Source organism: Engystomops pustulosus, chromosome 1 (genome assembly GCF_040894005.1).
Source record: "Engystomops pustulosus chromosome 1, aEngPut4.maternal, whole genome shotgun sequence".
NCBI lineage: Eukaryota > Metazoa > Chordata > Amphibia > Anura > Leptodactylidae > Engystomops > Engystomops pustulosus.
In genome coordinates, this window is record NC_092411.1 from 240368238 (window position 1) to 240389404 (window position 21167).

At 39.8% G+C, this 21167-nt stretch overlaps 1 protein-coding gene across 8 annotated transcripts in view; it reads right to left on the reverse strand.

Annotated features, from left to right (window-relative positions):
- MTUS1 (microtubule associated scaffold protein 1) overlaps positions 1 to 21167 on the reverse strand; it is a 129059-nt gene that overhangs the window by 25541 nt on the left and 82351 nt on the right. For all 8 annotated transcript variants that reach the window (XM_072122343.1, XM_072122352.1, XM_072122361.1 and 5 more), the window contains one exon: positions 10252 to 10460. In XM_072122343.1, coding sequence (XP_071978444.1) covers positions 10252 to 10460 — 209 coding nt within the window. The remainder of the gene's footprint in view (positions 1 to 10251; positions 10461 to 21167) is intronic.

Here is a 21167-nt window from a genome sequence, read left to right on the forward strand (position 1 = left end):
CCCTATATAAATGCAGGCTGCTGTCCTTCTCAATCCCAAGTCTCTAATAGTTCTAGAAATGTATAGTGCACATAGATTGACAGGGCATCCTATTAAGTCTGTGGGGGTATTACTGCTTGGTCTCTAGTGAATAGGTTATAATCATCAGTCAGTCTACTCCTCATTATAATGACACTAGAAAAGCTCAAGTAAGGTTATCCGGGAAATCACTAGATGATTTATGAGGAGTTGATTTTCATGACCCACTGTAATGCTTTAACTTTACAAATGCACGCTTATAGCAAGTATTTCTATCCAATATCCACAGTGTATCATCAAAATAATGAAAAGAAAAAACTGCCTTGTGACAGCATCATTGAGTCATTGAAGTCCACCTTTACTTATTGGTCCTGCCTCGTATGAGGAAATCCCCTGCCCAGTATACACAGTATACACTTGCACCCATGTTGGCCAATGCTCTACTTCTGTACAAACTGAACACTTCTAGGACATCTACCACCATTTACTCGGTGGTAGACTGTCCCATATGCCACCCTTGGTACCTTCTGCTCTCTATGGAGCCTCTTTGCGCTTCCTCTAGGGCCCATGTGGTATAGAGAAAACAAACTTTTATATCTATTGAAATGAGCCGGAGGCGCTCAGGGTCTCATCTGACAAGCGCCTCCTGGCTCCTCCGAAGGCTATTTTATGCACCACTCCCAGCTACCGAAGCGGTCAGGCAGCCGGTGACGTCATCTGGCACTCTTCTGTCGTGAGATCTTCGGTCTTGTCCGGCTGTGCAAGAAATCACCACGCGGGTAGTTGGGAGCAATGCATAAGAATGAGACAGGAGAGGAAGGGGGGCATAAATTATCCTTTGGAGGAGCCAGGAGGGGCTCCAGCTCATTTTAATCGATATAAAAGTTTGTTTTCTCTATACCATGGGGGCCCCGAGGAAGCACAAATAGGCTCCATATAGAGAGCATAAGATACTGAGGGTGGCATATGGACAGTCTATCACCAAGAAAATGGTGGTAGATACCCTTTACCCCACGAAACTAGAAGCAACTTGTGACTAATGTGTTAATTGGTCTCATATCACACTTTGATGTAGAGTCCATGTCACGTATGTTGTTAAAAGGGTAACCACAGAACAACCAGATCTCACACGCCACCCATTATTGGGTTCATTGATGTCCTGAAACCACGTGTCAATCTCTTTGTTACTATGGGCTTTGATATACATTAAAGGGACACTAATGTACAATAGAGTACCACGGCAATGTTTTGTGTTGCACAATAACTGGAGTGGAAAGATTTTTAAGCAAAAGGTTTAATGTTGTTGTCTGGGGACTGACAAGCATCTTTCAAAAACAGCACTACACCTGGCCATGGCTTGTGCTGGTATTGCAGCTCAGCCATATAGGAATGAATAGAGCGGAGTTGCATTAACATGCATTACCCAAAATCTGGTGTGTTTTTTTGGGGAAAAAAAAAAGTCATGTCGTCGAGGCACCCAACAACCCCTTTAAGCCTTGAGCAGGGCCTGAGAAAATGCGTAGGATAGAAATTAATCCCCTCTGGCATAACACAGTAACAGTTATACCTCCATTGTGGATCTTTCGTTAATCATATCAATCAATATAAAACTGTCCGACGCTATTGAAGCCAGAGTAGTCAGTGTTGCTTCAGTTTTTTTGTTTTAATTAAAAAAAATTGGAAAAATTAAGAGGGTAGAAAAAGTCTCCACAGTAGCTACAGAGAGCAAATTTCTCAAATACTTTACAAACCTCTCAAATACAAGAGTCTAACCATTTTGCCTGACACTTTTTGATGAAAATGATAAATAGCTCTGCACAGTTCTGCTCCTGTGTCATTGAACAGCAATAAGTTATTGTTTGCAGCCTCCTCTTGAAACCGAGTATGTGACACCACAAAAAGGACTTTATGAAACATTATATACATGGTAAATGAATAATGGGTAAAAAGCTAAAGATTATCACCATTTCTGAATGATGAGGTATCCATCACTGAGATTGATACAACGATGTAGAAAGAGTTTGAGGATGGCCAACCTGTATGAAGGTCTGTACAGTACAAAATCATGTGTACACAAGTAATTCTATCCAAATGCAGTTAATTGATTAATTAGGAAATAATTCCAGAAATATCAAAGGCTGATGTAGTCTCAGTGACAACGCCTATACAAATGCCGGCATCACATACCGGTACATGTGTGAAGATGTCCAAACATGAATGGTTTGCAGCTATGTACACTCAAAGTTGCCTTCAAAAACATCCAAGGCTCAGTATTTGCTGCAGGGTCCCCCCCCCCCCCACTATACTCCTGAACTTCAAAGTGCAAACCGTGACTTTCAAACATAGCAGTGAATTCCAATGCAGAGACAATAAAAACAGGTGGAATTAAAATGAAAAAAAAAAAATTGAAAATTAAAACCCAAGATGGGGATTGTAAGAGCATCCTGGCCTTGTTTACAAGATTTATTGAAACTTTCTTATGAGCCCAAAGGCACCTTGGTTTAAGGATGGATTAAGTAGCTAGCACTACTTACATGTTGAAAGATCACCCAAACTATTTGTGAACTCCTGCATCATTCAGTTTTGGACCAACTGTGAACATCAAGTTATTCATCCCTAGAGACATACATTGCAGTTGTTAAGAATACTAAAGGTGGCCTTGTTCCCATAGCCATGAGCCAAATGCTGGCACACCTGACCGCTACACCATCTAATCCCCATTATAGGGCATGCTTGAATTTTCATGTGTTCTAAATAGGTAAAGTAGAAAAATCCACCGGCAGACTGGTGGCAGCTTCTCTCTTGATAACAAAATGACTCTGCTTCTGAATTCCAACATACCCGACACACAACATTTTCCATCAAGACAAAGATTGCACAGTCCCCAATCAGGTTGGATAATTATTTTTGGCTCAGTCAACATTTGTATAATGCATATGGTCACTATAACGTGTCTACTGATCAACTAGTGACAAGGACAAGTTTGGAGAAGGAGAATGTGTGTAATTATTTAAAGATAATATAAACCCTCTACAAGTACAAAGGCCACACTCTACAGCTCAATACACACAATGGAGCAGATAACCTATCCTTCTCAAAGATATATCAGAAAATGCCTATGCTTTATCTGTAAGTAAAAGTCAGAGACCCTGACAAAACAATAGAAGGACACCAGAGCTAAAGCAGGACACTAGATTGATAAGGGCTTATCTAGAAAACACATTCTATTTCTGAGCAATGTCTGGGAAACTTTCTCCTTTATATTTGAAACTACCAGTATATATAAAAACATATATTATTATTAAAATAACAATAATAATAATAATAATAATAATAATAATAATAATAATAATAATAATAATAATACATTCACCACAATAGCTTGACTCAGGGAGTTAAAATTGTGAATACAATTTGTTTAATGCAAGCAGTTTGTAGCTATAGTTACACATAGTAAATAGAATCTATAGATTTTATGGAGGATAATTGGTGCCCTTGTGACTGACATTAAACTTCCATGACGCATGAAGGAGCTTCTTTATTGGCCACCATGGTCACAATGGTCAATGTTCTGAAGGGACTGTTTAAATGAATTATGGCCATTACAAATAATTACACAACTGGGGTTTAAATTTTTTTTTTTTTTAAATCATAGCAACAAATGGCTTACTGGTGCCCAAATCATCTGCATGTACTTCTTTTTATGCAGGGGTGTTACTACAGCGGCTATGGGATCCGCATTGTCAGGGGACCCCGGCATCTGACCTGACACACTAAAGAATGTGCAGCATTATATACATATTATGCTGCACATTGTACTGCATAATATGTGTATAACAGTGCACATCTTCCAAAAAATACACAGCATAATTCAGCAGCTCAAAAGAAATGTCAGGGGAGATGGAAGGGAAAGCAAAACAGGACTAGTGATCTATCATCTCTAATTCTTGCCGTTTATTTCACCCATGTGGTCAACAGCTACTGAGACAGATCTGTGAAAGTGTATTAATGTATATATGCTTGCATAAATGTGTGTGCATGAGTGTGTAAATGTGTGAGTATACAAATATGTATGTATTCTCAGGGGGCCCCATACAGAAATCTGCCATAGGGCCCTGCCTCTCCTAGTTACGCCCCTGTTTCTATGACATATGGCCACATCACTACATCAGACATTCTTTAAACATGAAAAAACAATGTCAATCAACATTGCTCATTGTGGATTTTAGGAGTCCAGTAAGTGGCCCTAATCCATAAGTCACTAGAACCTCCCCATGTAGCCCTAAACCATGAAGGAACAGGGATTTAAATGAATAGTTCTACTGAACCTTTTCACACAAAACTCAGCTGCTCCTGCTCTGTAACATGCTACCAGCAGATCGGTTACTATATACACGTCCCTTAGCTCCTTCTGCTCTAGCATGTTACAGAGCTGAACAGAAGCTATAGTAGTATGCAGGTAGTATGTTAAATAGTGGAAGGAGCTGAGCAGATAGGACATGTATAACATACTGCATTCGTAAAATACTCAAGACCATTCAAAGTATGTGCAGTGCATTTTACATCAAGTTTGCCTTTTTGTTAGCTTATTTGCACAGTTCCGCTAGCCCTGGTTAAACAAGCGTTGAATACTCTTGCTGTTCCAGCATAGACGAAAACTTAAATCACACCCATAGTAAACACAACCGGATCAGATTTATGCCAACAACCAGCAGGAATATCAAATTCTTAAAATGTGAATACAGGCGGTGCCCAACTTGACTTAAATACAGACCTCTCTGCCCACTGTGACCTCTGGTGAAGCACTTTACTTGCACAGGGTGCAATGATCAGCTGTAAAGGCGTCTCATGACAGCACAATATTTAGAAAATCCAAGTGTCAAAAGGACAAAATAAAATTTTGTCTGGAGCTCCAATTATAAAATCTACATGTTCCAACTTACATACAAATCCAATTTAAGTACAAACCTAAAGAACCCAACTTGTACGTAACCCAGGAACTGTCTGCCTCGATTCACTTATCACTCAATGCAATACAACTGACCATTACCCATACCTCTGTCAGCAGCTGAATAAGGCAACTGGAGATGCGGCATTAGTATACAACAAGATTAATATAGGTTTGTCAGGAAGCTCCTGACATTTCTTAGCCAATCTGTAATATAGAGGTAAGAGAAAACAGGATGCATCAGTAATACTACAGATCACTTCTGGAGATTTTTCAGGTACCATATTTTTCAGACTATAAGGCACACTGGATTATAAGGCGCACCATCAATAAATGCCTGCTAAAACTTCTAGGTTCATATATAAGGCGCATCGGAGTATAAGGCACACCTGATTATAAGGATGAATGACCAGCAGGTGGCAGACCTGTGCACAGTTCACGGCAGCGGTTGTCTGTAAGAACGGTTCATATATAAGGCACGCTGGACTATAAGGCGCACCTTTGATTACTAAGAAAATTAAAGGATTTTTTGTGCGCCTTATAGTCTGAAAAATACGGTAATACAATGAACTTAAGGGATCAAGTGTCAGGAATCATGTGTCACGTGATGCATCTTATGTATAAAACCATACATACGACTATTGGCACACGAACTGCTCGACAATAGGCCAAAATTCTAGTTTTGAAACATCTTCAGTGGTACAAAGATCAGACTTCAAAATTCTTCCATATTTGCCAACATGTGAAAGATTAATGGACACTAAGTCCCAGACAAGGGTGTAGAAAGGAGGGAGCCCTAAATACTCACACATGTGACAAAGTTCAGCAGCATTTACAATTACAGCACATTTCAGCTTTACATCGATTTACAGTACTGATGGCTTTCAAGGTACAGTAGTGTCCACACACTACTCTATGTGCTATAATAAGGCCCTGAGCTGGCTTACGTCCATTGCCTCAGCTTTCACCATAGATCAATTTGTTCATGTCCTGCCCAGAGCTATCTAAAATTAGATCTATGAAAGCTACACTCATCTACTGTAATCTTCATCTGCAGACTAAAAAAAAAAAAAATTCCTGTGTCATCAAAAACCATCAAAAACCTAGCCACATTATAATTTTTCCCTAAAAATGGATATGGGATTTAAAGTCATTTCCCATCAATACTAAAAGCATAACGTCACACGTATGTATTTCTCTGTAAGATATTCAGTTACAGGTCACCGTGCTCATGAAGCCATTGGACACTAATGGAATTGCTTATGTGACCAATATAGATACCCTGGAGTACCGCAAAGCCTAGAGAAAGGGCAGAGGAAGGCGAGGCAGCCTGATGTGCCAATGCATGGACAGGGGAGTCGGATCATCTCTGAAGAGGTCATTGCTACTATAAGCATTTGCTTCTTATTTCAGTTAGTACAGGAATATTTCAATTATATTTTCCATGTACAATTTTAAGACCAAGAGAATGTAGCATAAAATTCATTGTCATTAGATATGGACTATACACCTGCATGCAATATACTAGTGGAGGCCGTTTTTGGAGGAGCTTTATAGTTCTAAAATCTTATAGTTCTAATCTCAGAAGCCTGTATCCACTTTATAGGAATAAAAAAAAGGTGGCTGGATAAGAAAAGAAATGTAATAAAATGGATATCTATTAGAGCCAAACCAAAAGAGTTGTACAGGTCTGTTGGTTTGTTTTTTCTTTCATTCACAAACACTTTTATGCATAATGTACTCCATGCATAATGAGAGTGCATGCACAGCATTATGGTCAAGGAATAAGGATGGGTTCACACAATCAGTTTTTCAGATGAATTTTTTAAAGCGAAACCCAGGTGTGGGTCATAATGTGAGAACATATCATTGAGTGGTGCTGCTTTTTTTTGACTCCACTCCTGGTTTGGACAAAGGAAACCGCATCTGAAAAACTGAATGTTTGAACGCACCCAAAGAGTTCTCCTTATGGAGACTTTGCCAATTCAGGCCGCCTTGTAGGAGTGTGGAAATACTCACTGATCCTCCACTAGTGGATTCTGGAAAAACATGCAAATAAAATTTTTCAGGACAAGGAAAAGCATCTTTTTCAGAAAACCTAATGATATGATGTCAGATTGAAGCCAAAACCAGCATATTTATTCCAGAAGGAAAAGACTCCCAACTGCAGACAGTGCTGTTTCGACCTGGTTGGGTCTCTTCAGTAAAGTGTAGGGAACTGGTTTTGCTGAGTGAGAGGCTTTTGATTATAGTCAGGGAGTAAGAGTTCTCCTTAACTGGCAAAGTCCCTCTGGATACAGTAGTTGACAAGATGTGATATTTGTGGGGGCTCAAGTTCTAGGACCTTAGACATACATGATACATGGGGTTATGTCTCAGAGAGATAAACGTGTGCTGCACAGACTCAACAAATCTATTAATGATAAATAACCAACTAACTGATAAAATACGGTGATGCATTTTGGAAGGAAGAGCACAAATAAGGCACTCATATGGAACGCTATAGAAAACGTGGATCAAATAAAACTTTCTATGAACAAGTCTACAACATAATATTCCAAGTGTATATATTTTTTAACACAGATAATGACCTAAATCAATCAGTTTACGTAATCAGCAAACACACTGCTCCAATAAAATAAAGGATTGATACAAATGACAGCTGCTAAGTGTGCGGACAAAAGTACCAAGATATGAAAAGTAAATACTGGGTCTGACCCTTTTCATTCCGTCTACAGTTCCCATTTCCTCTGATACACTTCACCTTTACCCACTACGGCTTATTAAACATCATTTGTTGTAGCAACCAACACTCAAAGTTTATGGGATGCTGTCCAAACAAATAAACTAATCTCCAAGACCTTCTAATAAACTAGAAATATTGTGTGTCACTGACCCACAAAGGGAGTTTTCGGTCTCATAAACAAAGGTGATCAATCTTAGATCAGGTCTTAGGAGTGGACTTGTGGCGATAAAGTGATCATGAATAGCTTCATAAAAATAAATAAGAGCAGAAGTTTAAAGGAGCTAAAATATAACAACCAATGAATGAGATCTAAAATTAAAAGAATTTTCAAAGTGATAACCTACACCTTAAGATTCAGAAAAACTAGTCAGAAGAGCCAAGATAGGTCCACAAGACAAGTTTTCTCAAAATCACTTCTAGTTCATTAGTGATGTAACCTATGCTTAAAAAGCATGGACAGGATTATAAAAACATGGGCACTTTCCTCCAACAACATTGACCACAGTGCTCATAAGTTGCTACTCACCATGGTTCTCTTTAAATTAGCAGTAATAGGCACAACCCATAGGCATCTGTGGTGCTGTTTTGGGAAGAAATGCCTCAGTGGTTGTGGTGCACATTGCTTGTCCATGTATTAAATTCTTATAATTGGATATATTTTCCCTGCAGTATCGTATAAAGGAGACTTGGTCACTTAAGGCGGTTGAGCCAAATTTGCCAGAGGGCCTCAGCAGTCAGCTACTCACTAACCAGCTTGTCATCCCCCATCTTGTGGATGGGGGATAACATGCAAAGTTGGTATAACAAACCTAAGGTTTTCTCTGGAGAGAACTGCTGATCATTAAAGCAAATCTGTCACCAGGAGTGTGATTTTTAGCTGGTGACAGGTTCCATTAGTCTACACGGATTTTAAAAATACCTTTGCCAGCAATCTGAATTGTATAAGAACTTTATAAAAGTTCAATTCACATTACCTGGCTCAGAAGGGTGTGATGAGTCCCAGGGGAGGGGCAGCAGAAGCAGCCTGTGTGTGCCTGTGTCAGTCTCCTCTGCTCTACACTTATCCATCTTCCTGCCCACTTCCTGTCATGTCCATTGAGCAGGCAGGAAGGGGGGGGGGGGGGATGGTGTGGAGGCAAGGAAGAATGCATGAGGAGATACATGCACACGGACTTTGCCGGGTGGTGAGTCCCAGGAAGGGACAGCTGCAAAGAGCCAGGTAATGTAAAATAAACTTTTATACAGTACTGAAATGATTCACACTGCTGACAAAGGCCTTTTTAAAATCAGCATAGCATAGGTTATTGGTATTGGTTTCCAGCCAAAATAACATTCCTAATGACAGGTTCATGGACTTCTTGAATAAGTCAATGATTAGAGAAAAAGGTCTGCCAATGACCAGGAAACTGAATCTTTTAAACCAGTGGTCCTCAACCTGTGGGTCGCGACCCCGGTGGGGGTCGAACGGCCAAAAGACAGGGGTCGCCTAAAGCCATAGGAGCCACGATTTTATTGCACTTTTTTGGCACGAATACAATATTCTTGTACACTGTTTGGGGCCACCGCAACATGAGAAACTGTATTGCAGGGTCACAGCATTAGAAAGGTTGAGAACCACTGTTTTAAACGTTAATCATGTTATACACATGGAGGTCTCTATGTCCGATGATCTTCATGTCCACATAATAGATTTGACTATATATTAGGATGGAAGTGTATGTGAATTTATGATCCAAACAATCATGACTTGTAATACAAAATGTTGCTGTTCAAAGTGTTAAAATCTGCCAGTTTAGTAGCTTTTAGCGTAGCTAGCATTAAAAAGGACACCAATTACTATCCCCTGCAGGTAGGGTATAAAATGTCCTTTCTAGAATGTGAATTCTCACCTGTTTACCTATAAAAATAAAAATCTCCTCCAAAGTCATATGCAAACAAGCAGCGAGTCAGATTTTGCACGAGATGAGTCAAGAGACAGCATCTTGGGTAATATGATACCTAGTAAATAAATAGACATAGATGGGAACTTGATCTTTATCTGCAGCTTGCATTTTTAACTGGTTCTGTGATCTACTGTAATAAACATAAGCACATGCCTTATGTGTTCTAAAAGAGGAGATTCTTATCTCAAGTATGATACCAGCAGCATATTTCTAGGTCGTATAGAACAGAAGATAGGGGCATCTGAATTAACACTTCCCCCTTAAGCCTCTAACTTAACACATCTCAGGCAAAATATGACTCTTTTCTGCTCAGTTTCACATGACTTGAGATTTTTTTGTAGGTAAAAGAGGCAAATTTTAAGATAAAAGAGAATTCTATAAAAGCTAGGGAAAAAAAAAACAATTTCACACTGAGGGTGCTGATAGTTTAGTGAGGTCAAATCTGGTTAAAGGTTCCCTTTCATTTCAAAATGAGAGGCTACCAATATATTTTAGTATAATCTAAAATAGAACAAAGAACTGGACCTATACAGATCCCGTATTGAAAGAATTACCCATTAAACACTGGTCTAGTAAGTTAGATTCACCCGCCTTACCTGGTTGATGACATGCTGTATGACCACAGTCAGAGCTTCAAACCTCAGGTTGCTGCTTGCTAGCAAGTTCTTCAGATGCTGGATGATACCATTCTGTTCTTCACATACCGCCTTATGATGCGCCAATTCAAGAGCTTGTGTATCAACAGGTGCAGCTTGTGCCTGCGTCACTGGTCCTCGAGGGCTCGTCTTCTGCTTGCCTTTATCGACTAAAGACAGAAAAATACCAGTCCGTCATTAGAAAAACTTTAAAAGTGCTATCCCTTTAAATGCATATTCACATGATGTGGAATAATATAGTGCATTTTTGTAGGATCTGCATAGATGATCTCGAGAAGAAAAATAAAATGTTATCAGGTACAATTTCTGTATGCCTAGAGTGTTTCATTAACAAATACATCAGAATCAGGAGTAATAGTCAACTGCAGATAACCATCACGTACAGATAAGAGCAATTCATAGATAGAGAGAGATCGATCTACATATGCATATATATACATATATACACTCTCCTCTATTACTAGGCAATGAAAATCCTGAAATCAAAAGAAAACGTGAGGTTTTAGCTTCCATTACACTCTCCTTCATACGGAAAGCGTGTAATGTAAAGCCCAGACGCAGTGGTGAACTGGGCCTTAGCTAGTATGTCCATCTAGTGGATTATAATCTGGGCAGTTTAGTATGGGGCCCAAGACTTTTTGGGGCCTATGGTGACCCAAACCATGCTTAATACTGCCCTAAAGAGATAATAAATAGAGGAGCCACAGCCCTCATATACATGTGATGGTTCTAAAAAAACATGTATATAAGAATCATTGAAGTTCTGGTATATGTAGGCAATAAATGTCAAATCTTTGAAAATGATGGGCTCTCTACAAATATAATTTTGTACAAGGAATTTATAATCCTCTATGACACTGGGCCTCAATCTGGTCTAGAAATTTGTAAAAACTAACCCATAACTCATCTGCACAGTGAAGATTCTCACAAGAGGTCATTACACTGCACTAGCTGTAAATAGGCCAAACTTCTCATATGGTGTGACTCACTGCTGCCCTCTACAGACAGTAAGCAGGGATCACAGTTATAAAATGTCAAAATGCCATGAGTCATTGTGGCCCCTCAATGTTTGCATATCCTGCTAGCTCCTTGTACTGTATGCACACAAGAGATTTTATACAACGCATTTGGAGATTATAATATATCGCCAATTCTCTACCTCCAATATCCAGATCAGTAATCTGCAGCATGTGTACCCAATTATAATAATTCCTTTATTTGTATAGCGCACACAGATTATACTCTGGAATAATAATTACAACAAAAATGAAGCTATTTGGCTGAAGAGCGGCATCAATGTGGAAATCATAAGAGGAATTCTAGATTTACAAGTCTCCTTGTATCTGGGTACAATGGCATCAGTCAATGTACACAATGTATACAATAATTCTGAAAGTCTAAAAGATAATCGGCTGTGTGTTCACCAGTTTATGAAGTGTCACATCAATGCCCCCAACTTATCCAAATAGAACACGTCCTGGTCAGAACCATTTTTCATGGATCACTCAGACCTTCATTTATGAGGAAATGTGCAAAACTGATGCCAGACCGATTCAAATTGACCGAGAACTGTTAATTTTTTTAAAGCCAAGATTTGCTGCATTCATGTGGAGGAAGCCTAAAAAACATATTTCCCCCAATAAGATTTATATAAGTTTTACTTCTACTGAAAAACTTACTACAAGTAGAACCGTAAATAAAACTCAGGAACTGAGATGGTGTCATTCTTCCAGGAAAAAGCTAATGGAAAATTGTTCTCCAATTAGCAGATGCAATTATATCCAACTTCAAAAACATTTTCCACCTGCTCCCTTTCAACTTTCTCCAATGTCCACAAGGGGGCAGTCTAGTTACACTATGCGCATCAAGGAAAAAAAAAAAACATTTACTGGATTTGCTCAAGGTCAAGATGAGCAGAATGAACAATGAGGGCAAATGCTGGAAAGATAATGATATATTTGAGCACACTTTCAGGAGAATGATGTGAACACATTTTTTGTAAGGTTCTGATCTGCAGGATTGAATCTGGAATGCAAAAATTTATACCCGCACCAGGGCATGAAGTAGAGTATAGGAACTGATCCATCCTTAAAGGTGATGTGCACACGACCGAATGTAAAAAGGGAGGGCAGTGCTTCCCATACTATTTTGCAGATATATGGAGCCTGCACTCAGTATAGTACTACTCCGCCTCAATAACAACATCAGATTGATGTATAGTAATGGAGTCCGGTGGCATGGTGGCTGAGTGAGTAGCACTTCTGCCTTGCAGCACTTGGGTACTGGGTTCAAACCCCACCCAGGTCAACATCTGCAAAGAGTTTGTATGTTCTCTCCGTGTTTGCGTGCGTTTCCTCCGGATCCTCCAGTTCCCTCCCACACTCCAAAACCTACTGTTAGGTTGTCTAGATTGTGAGCCCATGGGGACAGGGACCAATTAGGCATGCTATGTACAGCGCTGTGTAATCTATAGGCGCTATATAAAGAATTATTATTATTAAGCTACACACCAAATGGCAAAAATTTACATATATTCTGTTACATAATAGCCACCTCCCATTAAAAAGCACTAGAGGCAGAACAAAGCTTAAAGTGCTATTAGCCAAATACCTCCAGGCCAGGGGTGGATTAAGACCACAATGGGCCCTGTGCTTTATGAATATTATAGCCCCTACACGTCTGGGATTCACTTACTACATATGGTACTAAAATCAGCTTCTTGGGGAACGGAGGATGCATAAGGTCACTGTAATTCTGTATTGAGGTCTGTCATATATTCAGTTATGGCAGACAGCTGATCATCCCGTTATTGTTTTCCAATTGATTCTTTTGTCACATGGACATAGGAGGCCACAGCATACTACAGGATTTGTGAAGTTGTAAAATATGACAATGCAAGTAACAAACAGGGATGTAACTATAGGGGTGGGGGGGTGGGGGAGGGGGTAAAGAGAGCCCTGGAGGCTGCGTCACACCTCTGCTTATAGACGTAAAGAAGTTGTGTTCGATTTCTTAGGCCTATACCTCTGTGAGCACTTTGAGGGGGCAGACTGTTTATAATCTTTATCAAGTGTTGTGAAGTATAATAGACACTCTGATGCTTTACCAGGTTTATCACAGTCTTATGTGATTTTCAGAAATTCTGGGATGGTTAAATTGAGCGAACAGACAAGGGTGCATTTTAAATAAGAGCAAAACAAAAAAAGGGGCATCATAATTGGGGGACACAGGAAGGAGGCAATATGTGGGGGCCAATAAGGGAGACATTTAGTGTGAGGGGCAGTAGGACATTAAGAAATAAGTTTATGGGTCATATGGGACAAGGGAGCTGAAAATATCCCTCTTTCGGAATCCTAAAAGTTGGGAGGTATGCCGGTGTACACAAGAGTACAAAAGGATAAAGCCCTTGGGGCAGATTTATAATGTGCTGGTGCCATTTGCGGCAATTTATGATGTAAGCGTCACCCTCCCCCAACACAACTAGATTTATCAGGAGGCTAGAGCCTATGCACTGCGCCATTAGGGCAGTTCCACGACTGGTGAAGTACCATAGTCTGAGCCCGATTTTGTTCTAGCCCACTCTACCTGGGTGTGGAGTGGTGTGAAGAGGGGTGTGCCCAGTAGTACAGAGATATCCATAAAGACGGGATATGGGCACAATTCTGGACCTAGAAATCCATAAAGTCAGACCATAAGGCCATCTTTCTACCAAGCTTATTTTGTGTGGGTAAGCCACAGGGCATTTTCACAGATTGCAATATACTGCCATAATATACATAAAAAACTGCACTATAGCAGCCTCCTTGACTGTTAACCTGGTAATTATGCTGCATGTAAAAGCCACCCACCAACAGAAAAAAAAAGTAAGAGGAAACCTGCCTGGGAATACAGAATTAGATCATATATTCCTAAATTAAAAATGCCACAGTCAAAAGCACCTTCGGAGAGGTGTCCAATTTCCAAGCTAATTTTGGATACAGTTTGGCAGGAGGTTGCATCAGTAGGTGCCTGACACTAAGCACTACATACTGTATCAAGTAACCTTCTATGTGGTCTGCATGGCTTTGTCCACAATATTCTCAGAAATCTTAATAAAACTAATGAGCAAATTAGAAAAAAAAAAATGTGATAAATGCCAGTATTGGTGGAGATGTGGAATAGGAATCCTTATACAATACAGTAGTGTTTAAACTGCAACATTCACATCCAAAATCTGTGTGGGCAGAGGAAGTGAATTCATTATAGGAATAAAGCCAGTAACTGGATATCAGATGTTTGTTCTAGGTCAGCCTTCAAAACACTGATCAACAAGATGGTTCTGTCAAAGGTCAGGGAATCCTGGTTCAGCAAGTCTTTGCGGCCACTTCTGTACTGTGGGTTGCTGACTGGCAAAGTCAAAAAGTAATTTACAGCTGTAATTTATCACATGGGTTTAGTAACTGGGTTTGACCTCAATCATTTTTAACCTTCATCAGGTCTGTAGGATTCTACAGCTGTCCATGAGGAACACCCACCGTCAAGTAGAGAAAAAAAAAATATCATTACTACTTTTACTTTTCCCTGGGGAAGCAGGGATTCCTTACATCATATATCACTGTGATGCAAGGAGTTCACTCCCAGGCACCGTAGTCAGTCCGTGAAATCTGGTCCGTGGACCAAGCACAGTAATGTGCTGCTGGCCTTATAAACATTACACAAATTTTTTACAAAAAAAACAAACAAACATACAACAGGACATGAACGGACCCGAAGTTTGCGAAGAGCCAATCTGGCAAAATTCATGCACCTGGCCAATGATAGCCATGGCTAGTTGTTAGGGGCGTTAATATGTCAGATTGGCTGTTCGGCCACCAATCTGGCTTTTCTTAGTGAGCGGAGCCAAATGAGCCAGATCACCAAGAAGAGCCGGAATTCCCATCACTATACTCCACCCCATCCACCTCCTCCCAGCCTGCTCAATGCACAGAATGGAGGGAGCGAGCTGAATGTGTGTGGAGGAGAAGAGTCTGAGACACAGGCATACCACAGGTGGCTGCACCTTCTCCTTCCCCGGGACTCGCCAAACATTGCTGGGAGTGAGCCAGGTAATGTGCAATAATGTTTTATAAAGTAATGAAAAGATTCAGAATGCTGACAAAGGCATTTTTAAAATCAGCAAACCGTAGGAGATTTGAACCTGTCACCAGCTACATTCCTGGTGACAGGATTGCTTTAACAGAACAAGCAGCTTTTATCAATCCTTTTCCTCTTTAAATCGGGCAGGCGAGAAGAACTGGCTGCTCTTTGATATAAAGTCGGTCACTAGCGTCTAACCAGAAAGGATTCCTCACTATAAACTGTAATGTCTGACTTAAGTATAATGTAAACCGTTATGCAGGATTTACAGCCCTGCTCATCACGTTACATGGAATACCTACCTAAAATAACCATTGTTTCTCTGCACCTTTAAATTTATAACTTTGTCATTTCAGTAGCCAAGGACACACAGAATGGATCATAACCAAAGTTATTCAGTGGAACCTTATTATGATTGCAAATCTCACCTGAAAATATCTATAACAAATCCACTGGAAAGCAGGGTTGCCATAATAAGTTCCATATAATATGACCATTGTACAGACATATAAGTAAACCTTATACACACACAAAAATAATGCAAGTAGCACAAAACTCAAAAATGTTGGGTGCAGGCTAACCAGGGCCAGGCAGCAGGCTCTCCAGGTATAGAACATAGAAAGGCAAAAAAGCAGCACTCCAGACGATATGTAGTGAAAAAAATCAAGTGGATTTATTCCATAATGGCAGCATCGTTTCAGCTCAAGGTGTGAACCTGCCTCAAGCTAAATACATATAGTCACAACCGCATACATATACCTCAGGTGAGACCCAGGACACCATGATCACATGATGCAAACCACACCCCCTATACAAAAGCGCTAAACTTTTGACAATGTGATACAATAATGGCATAATGGTGATATCATCCATCCATAAAATACATATAATTAAATATATCCATTATAAAGTACATTATAAAAATCACATGATTATACATTCCATCGTGATATAGTGCATATTCAGTGTTATTTACATAACCTATTGTTCTTCCTCTCAAAAGAGTGGAAGAGAAAATCCAACACTATAGCACAATTAGAAACAAAGAAAATGGTAATAGTAAGAAATATTTTATTTAAATCAAAAGACAGATAACAAATGACAAACACTGGTTAAAAATGATTCTACCCCAAGGGGTGACACAAGATGAGGTTGCACTCCAAACAACAAGATCATCGAGAAAATTAAGTGTAGGTTAGAGGCACCAATGGCCTTAATAAAGTATAAATGGGAAGTGTAGGACAATTATCAATTTAATGGAGCCTAATGGTGGGCAAAATGCATAAACATGCGTAATCCATAAATGCAGTATACCTTACCCATATTAAAGATGATCGTTGCCCGGAATGACAACGCCCCGACGCGCGTTTCGGCTGGCTTGCAGCCTTCGTCACCCCCTCGATGATCTTGTTGTTTGGAGTGCAACCTCATCTTGTGTCCCCCCTTGGGGTAGAATCATTTTTAACCAGTGTTTGTCATTTGTTATCTGTCTTTTGATTTAAATAAAATATTTCTTACTATTACCATTTTCTTTGTTTCTAATTGTGCTATAGTGTTGGATTTTCTCTTCCACTCTTTTGAGAGGAAGAACAATAGGTTATGTATTAGTTTTTCCAAACAGCCATATGGTATTATACCATGTAGGGAGAAGGACAGGTTCCATTGCATTACCATACAATATATTTTCCTCCCTACTTTGGTTTGTTTCAATTTTGAGTGTTATTTACATGTATAAATGCACTCAAACATTCAAATAGATTAAAAACCCACACACACACACACACACACAGGGTAATGGAGGTGTTTCCCCCTTGTCTCATACAGTAAAAATAAAGATCCACGACCGTGAACCGCATGCTGGAACGCACGGCCGAAAATGCATTGTGCGCATGCACCACACCTCTATATACAAATCAATGGGCGCATCACAACGACTTGTGGATATTATTTAACCTGTACCTGTAATTTTGTGATTTACTTAATGAGTCGTCCTTTATGTGGGAGAGACTACTTTAGAATTCAAAATTCGTATGATACACCACAGATACAGAATACGTTTGAGACAAAGATTTACTGGTCCCTAAACATTTTACAGAAGCAGGCCATTTAGAAGATCATATACCTCTCCTACGCAGGGGGGGGGGGGGTCATGAACAATTACTTAAAGTAATCGTGGTGGATTTTTACATTGGGTACTTTGAAACCCATAGGTCTCAATGTAGATTCAAAACTTAATGTACTTCCATCTCTAGGCCCTGTATAGTTCTAATCATCCTTTTCTGCTGTATTGGCAGAATTGTAACATAATAGGTTACAACTTGCAATATTTTGAAATCTGAAATGAAAAGAACATGTACGAGCATCAAAGATTTTTTTCAAGCTGCTGGACGTATATACCCCCTCGCCTTCATAAAATTGGAAGCCATTACTATTGGCGTTTGTCATTTTTTTGCCATGGTCTTTACTTTCACGTTTCAAATTGTGTAGGATCACATTCTTCTGTGTGAATTTAACTCTGGGCATGCATGGTGTGGAGGTCTGAGCAGCAGCATTGGGGCTTGACATAGGCACTTTTGGGCAATCATATTTTCAGGCATGTGTGTGCGCAGGTACATCTGTCTTGTTATGGCGCTGTTGTGTACCCTAATATTGCTCTGTGATTCCATATTCCCCTTGTTAGGGGTTGATTCATATTTACCTTATTAGGTTTTTTTGACCAATTTTAGGTCTATTATATTATAACGCCCTGTATATAGTATATTATATGACCTTTGCTTGCCTTAGATGTTTTTGACCAATTTTCTTTCTTTCCATTCTTAGTTTCTTTTGTTTCTTCAGCATTTGATCCCTCTCATTTAGTCTACGAAATGTTGTATTTTTTATTCCACAAGTAGTTCTTGTGATGCGCCCATTGAGTTGTAGATAGCGGCGTGGCGCATGCGCACATTGCATTTCTGTCCATGCGTTCCAGCATTCAGCTCATGCTCGCAGATCTTTGTTTATACACTTGTATACAACGATCAGCTTCATTTTTGCAGTATGAGATAATGGGGAAACACGTCCATTACCCTGTGTGTATGTTTTTAATCTATATGAATGTTTGAATGCAGTTATACGCGTAAATGACAACGAATATGCACTACATCAAGATGGACGGTATAATCATGTGATTTTTTAAATCCACTTAACCATGGAAATATTAATTATACTGTATGTACTTTATGGATGGATTATATTGTGATGATGTAATTATTGTTTCACATTGTCCAAACTTTAGCACCTTTGTATAGGGGTTGTGGCTTGCATCATGCAATGAGTCTCATGCGGTTGTGACTAACTTTAGGAAGGCTCACACGTCGCTGCTATTATGGAATAAATCCACTTGATTTTTTTCACTACATATCGTCTGGAGTGCTGCTTTTTGCCTTTCTACACATATACACAATTTTTTTTTGGGCCAACAATTGGGAAAGTCATTTTTTGTGATATGGGGGCCAATGCTGGCCAGCACAATGTAGAGAGGAGAAGGCATGTCCAAATCCAAGCTAGATGGGTTAGTACATAAAGGAGGGAGAGGTATAGATGAAGAAAGAAGTGCAATGGCAGCTACCAAAATCCCTGAGGTGCACTAGCTCTCTCATTAGCATATAGCTTATAACTTGCATTTCAGCAACTATTCTATACAGTTATGTGAAATTTAGGCAATGTCCTTCATCAGTGATGGGCAACTTATGACATGTGTATCAGAGGTGACAAGCATAGACAATTTTGATGACCTACATTAAGCAGACAGCATCCATAGGAGGGGCAACTCTAGCACGAACGGCTGGCAGTTTCAGCACAGCTAGCACCCACCTGCACTAAACTTTTTGCGGACTTGCCCCCAGACAGCGGGGAACACTAGAACTTTATCCCAAAATTTGTCAGTGGCAGATGACCTGACCAAGGTCCATTCATATGATGACTACAGGGAGGGATAGGAGAGTCATCTTAGGTGTGTGCGCCTTACACTCCAGCTATTATCTTAAATTAGCTACAAAAATCTCCTCCTGCTGCCAGTGTACCCACCACAGTTACTGCTCAGCAATACTGGGGGGTTGTGGGGTTGATCACCCTAATTAACAATGCCAAAACCTAAATGTACTGCCACTATTTGTTATTAGAGCTACAAAATATCATGAAATTATGGATTTTTCTTGAAGTTGCACACTAGTGAAGTAACGCTTTATGTTTCTGAATTTTGACAGTTCAAAAGATTGGCTTTTGCGGTCCTAGATGCTGCTAAGGTGTTCTATCCATTTTTGAGGAGGTAGACTTCCCCTAATAAACTAGAACACAGTTTACAAGCTGCACCAAATCTTACACCTGTAATGTAATAAATTGATGGCTCTGGTAAGCAGGCCCATTGTTTTCTTCTATCTATTAATACTAACATGTTATAAATACATGCTTCCTGCTGGTACAGCTCCGCAGAGATCCAGCCTTCCTGTGTTATTGTTTCATAATCATGCTATAGCTATGTGTTCAGAATCTAATTTGAGTCACAAAGCCCCATGAGGCTCAGTTACTGCACAAGTGCCAGAAATCAGGGATTCAGACATCCGATTAAGGAAAAACCAATAAATTTCACTGGCTGAACACTACTCTTGGAATGCAACCACAATGAGTTTAAATTTAGGTATTTAAAAAAAAAAAGGGAAAATCCAATTTAACAGCATCCTAGGACTCACTGGTTGGATTCCATATCATGTATTTAGTAGAGGATCCTAAGCTCAGAGAACCAGTGATTTATAAACTAGTACCACTAGTCTTTTTTTCAAGAACCCAAGCCATGTTATAAAGTTTATACATGATTCCTACTGATGAACACGGTTTCTGCTGGGATTACAGCTCAGAGCACCCTTAGATCTTTTGCCCACAAACTATTTTCGCGATATGTTCCACTTCTTTGATTCAAATCCCCCATTGAGGTGAGAAAAAAAAAAAACCAAAAACATTTTTTATATACAGGTGGACACCCGACTTACAGACTGACCTCTCACCGTGACCTCTGGTCAAGCTCTCTGGAAGCTTTACCTTAGACCCAGGATACAATGATCAGCTGTAAGGTATCTAATGAAGTTTTATTGATAATCCTTCTTTCCATTACAGCAAAAGTTGTATTTGACAAAGATTTTGTGTGGAGCTACAACTATAAAATATACAGATCCAACTTGTATACAAATGCACCGTTTCTGACCTGTGTGGTCTAACCGATTTCTCTAGTACAAACTATCTGCTGAAGCATACTGCTTTCTTTTATTGCTCTTTGGTCCAATCCGGATGCATCATGCCAACTGTAGGTGGTTTCGGCAGTGTACGGAGCACACTGACCAGTCTCTAGTTATACAATAAGATGTGATGTGACAAGATTGCATCCTACAACTCTTGGAGCCTTATATAATTTTGGAAGCTATTCATCTTTGCATGCCATCAGGCAACCCCTTTAACAGCTTCTTCAATTTGTGCTGTAGCAGCTCTTCTGCGAGTCAGACAAGAAAAGCTACCCTTTCCTCCCACCAATAACAAGACTGAGCTTCCCACGACATTTTTACTGATTCTTGTGGTGGGAACAAATCACTATATAATAGAAATATGCAACATCCCCCACCGGGGGCCTAGCCTTTTCTTGGTGGCCTGGAGGCAGCCCAGAATACCGGAGTGGCTTGCTAGTGCGGCCTTGAGCATGCTATGGTCACTGT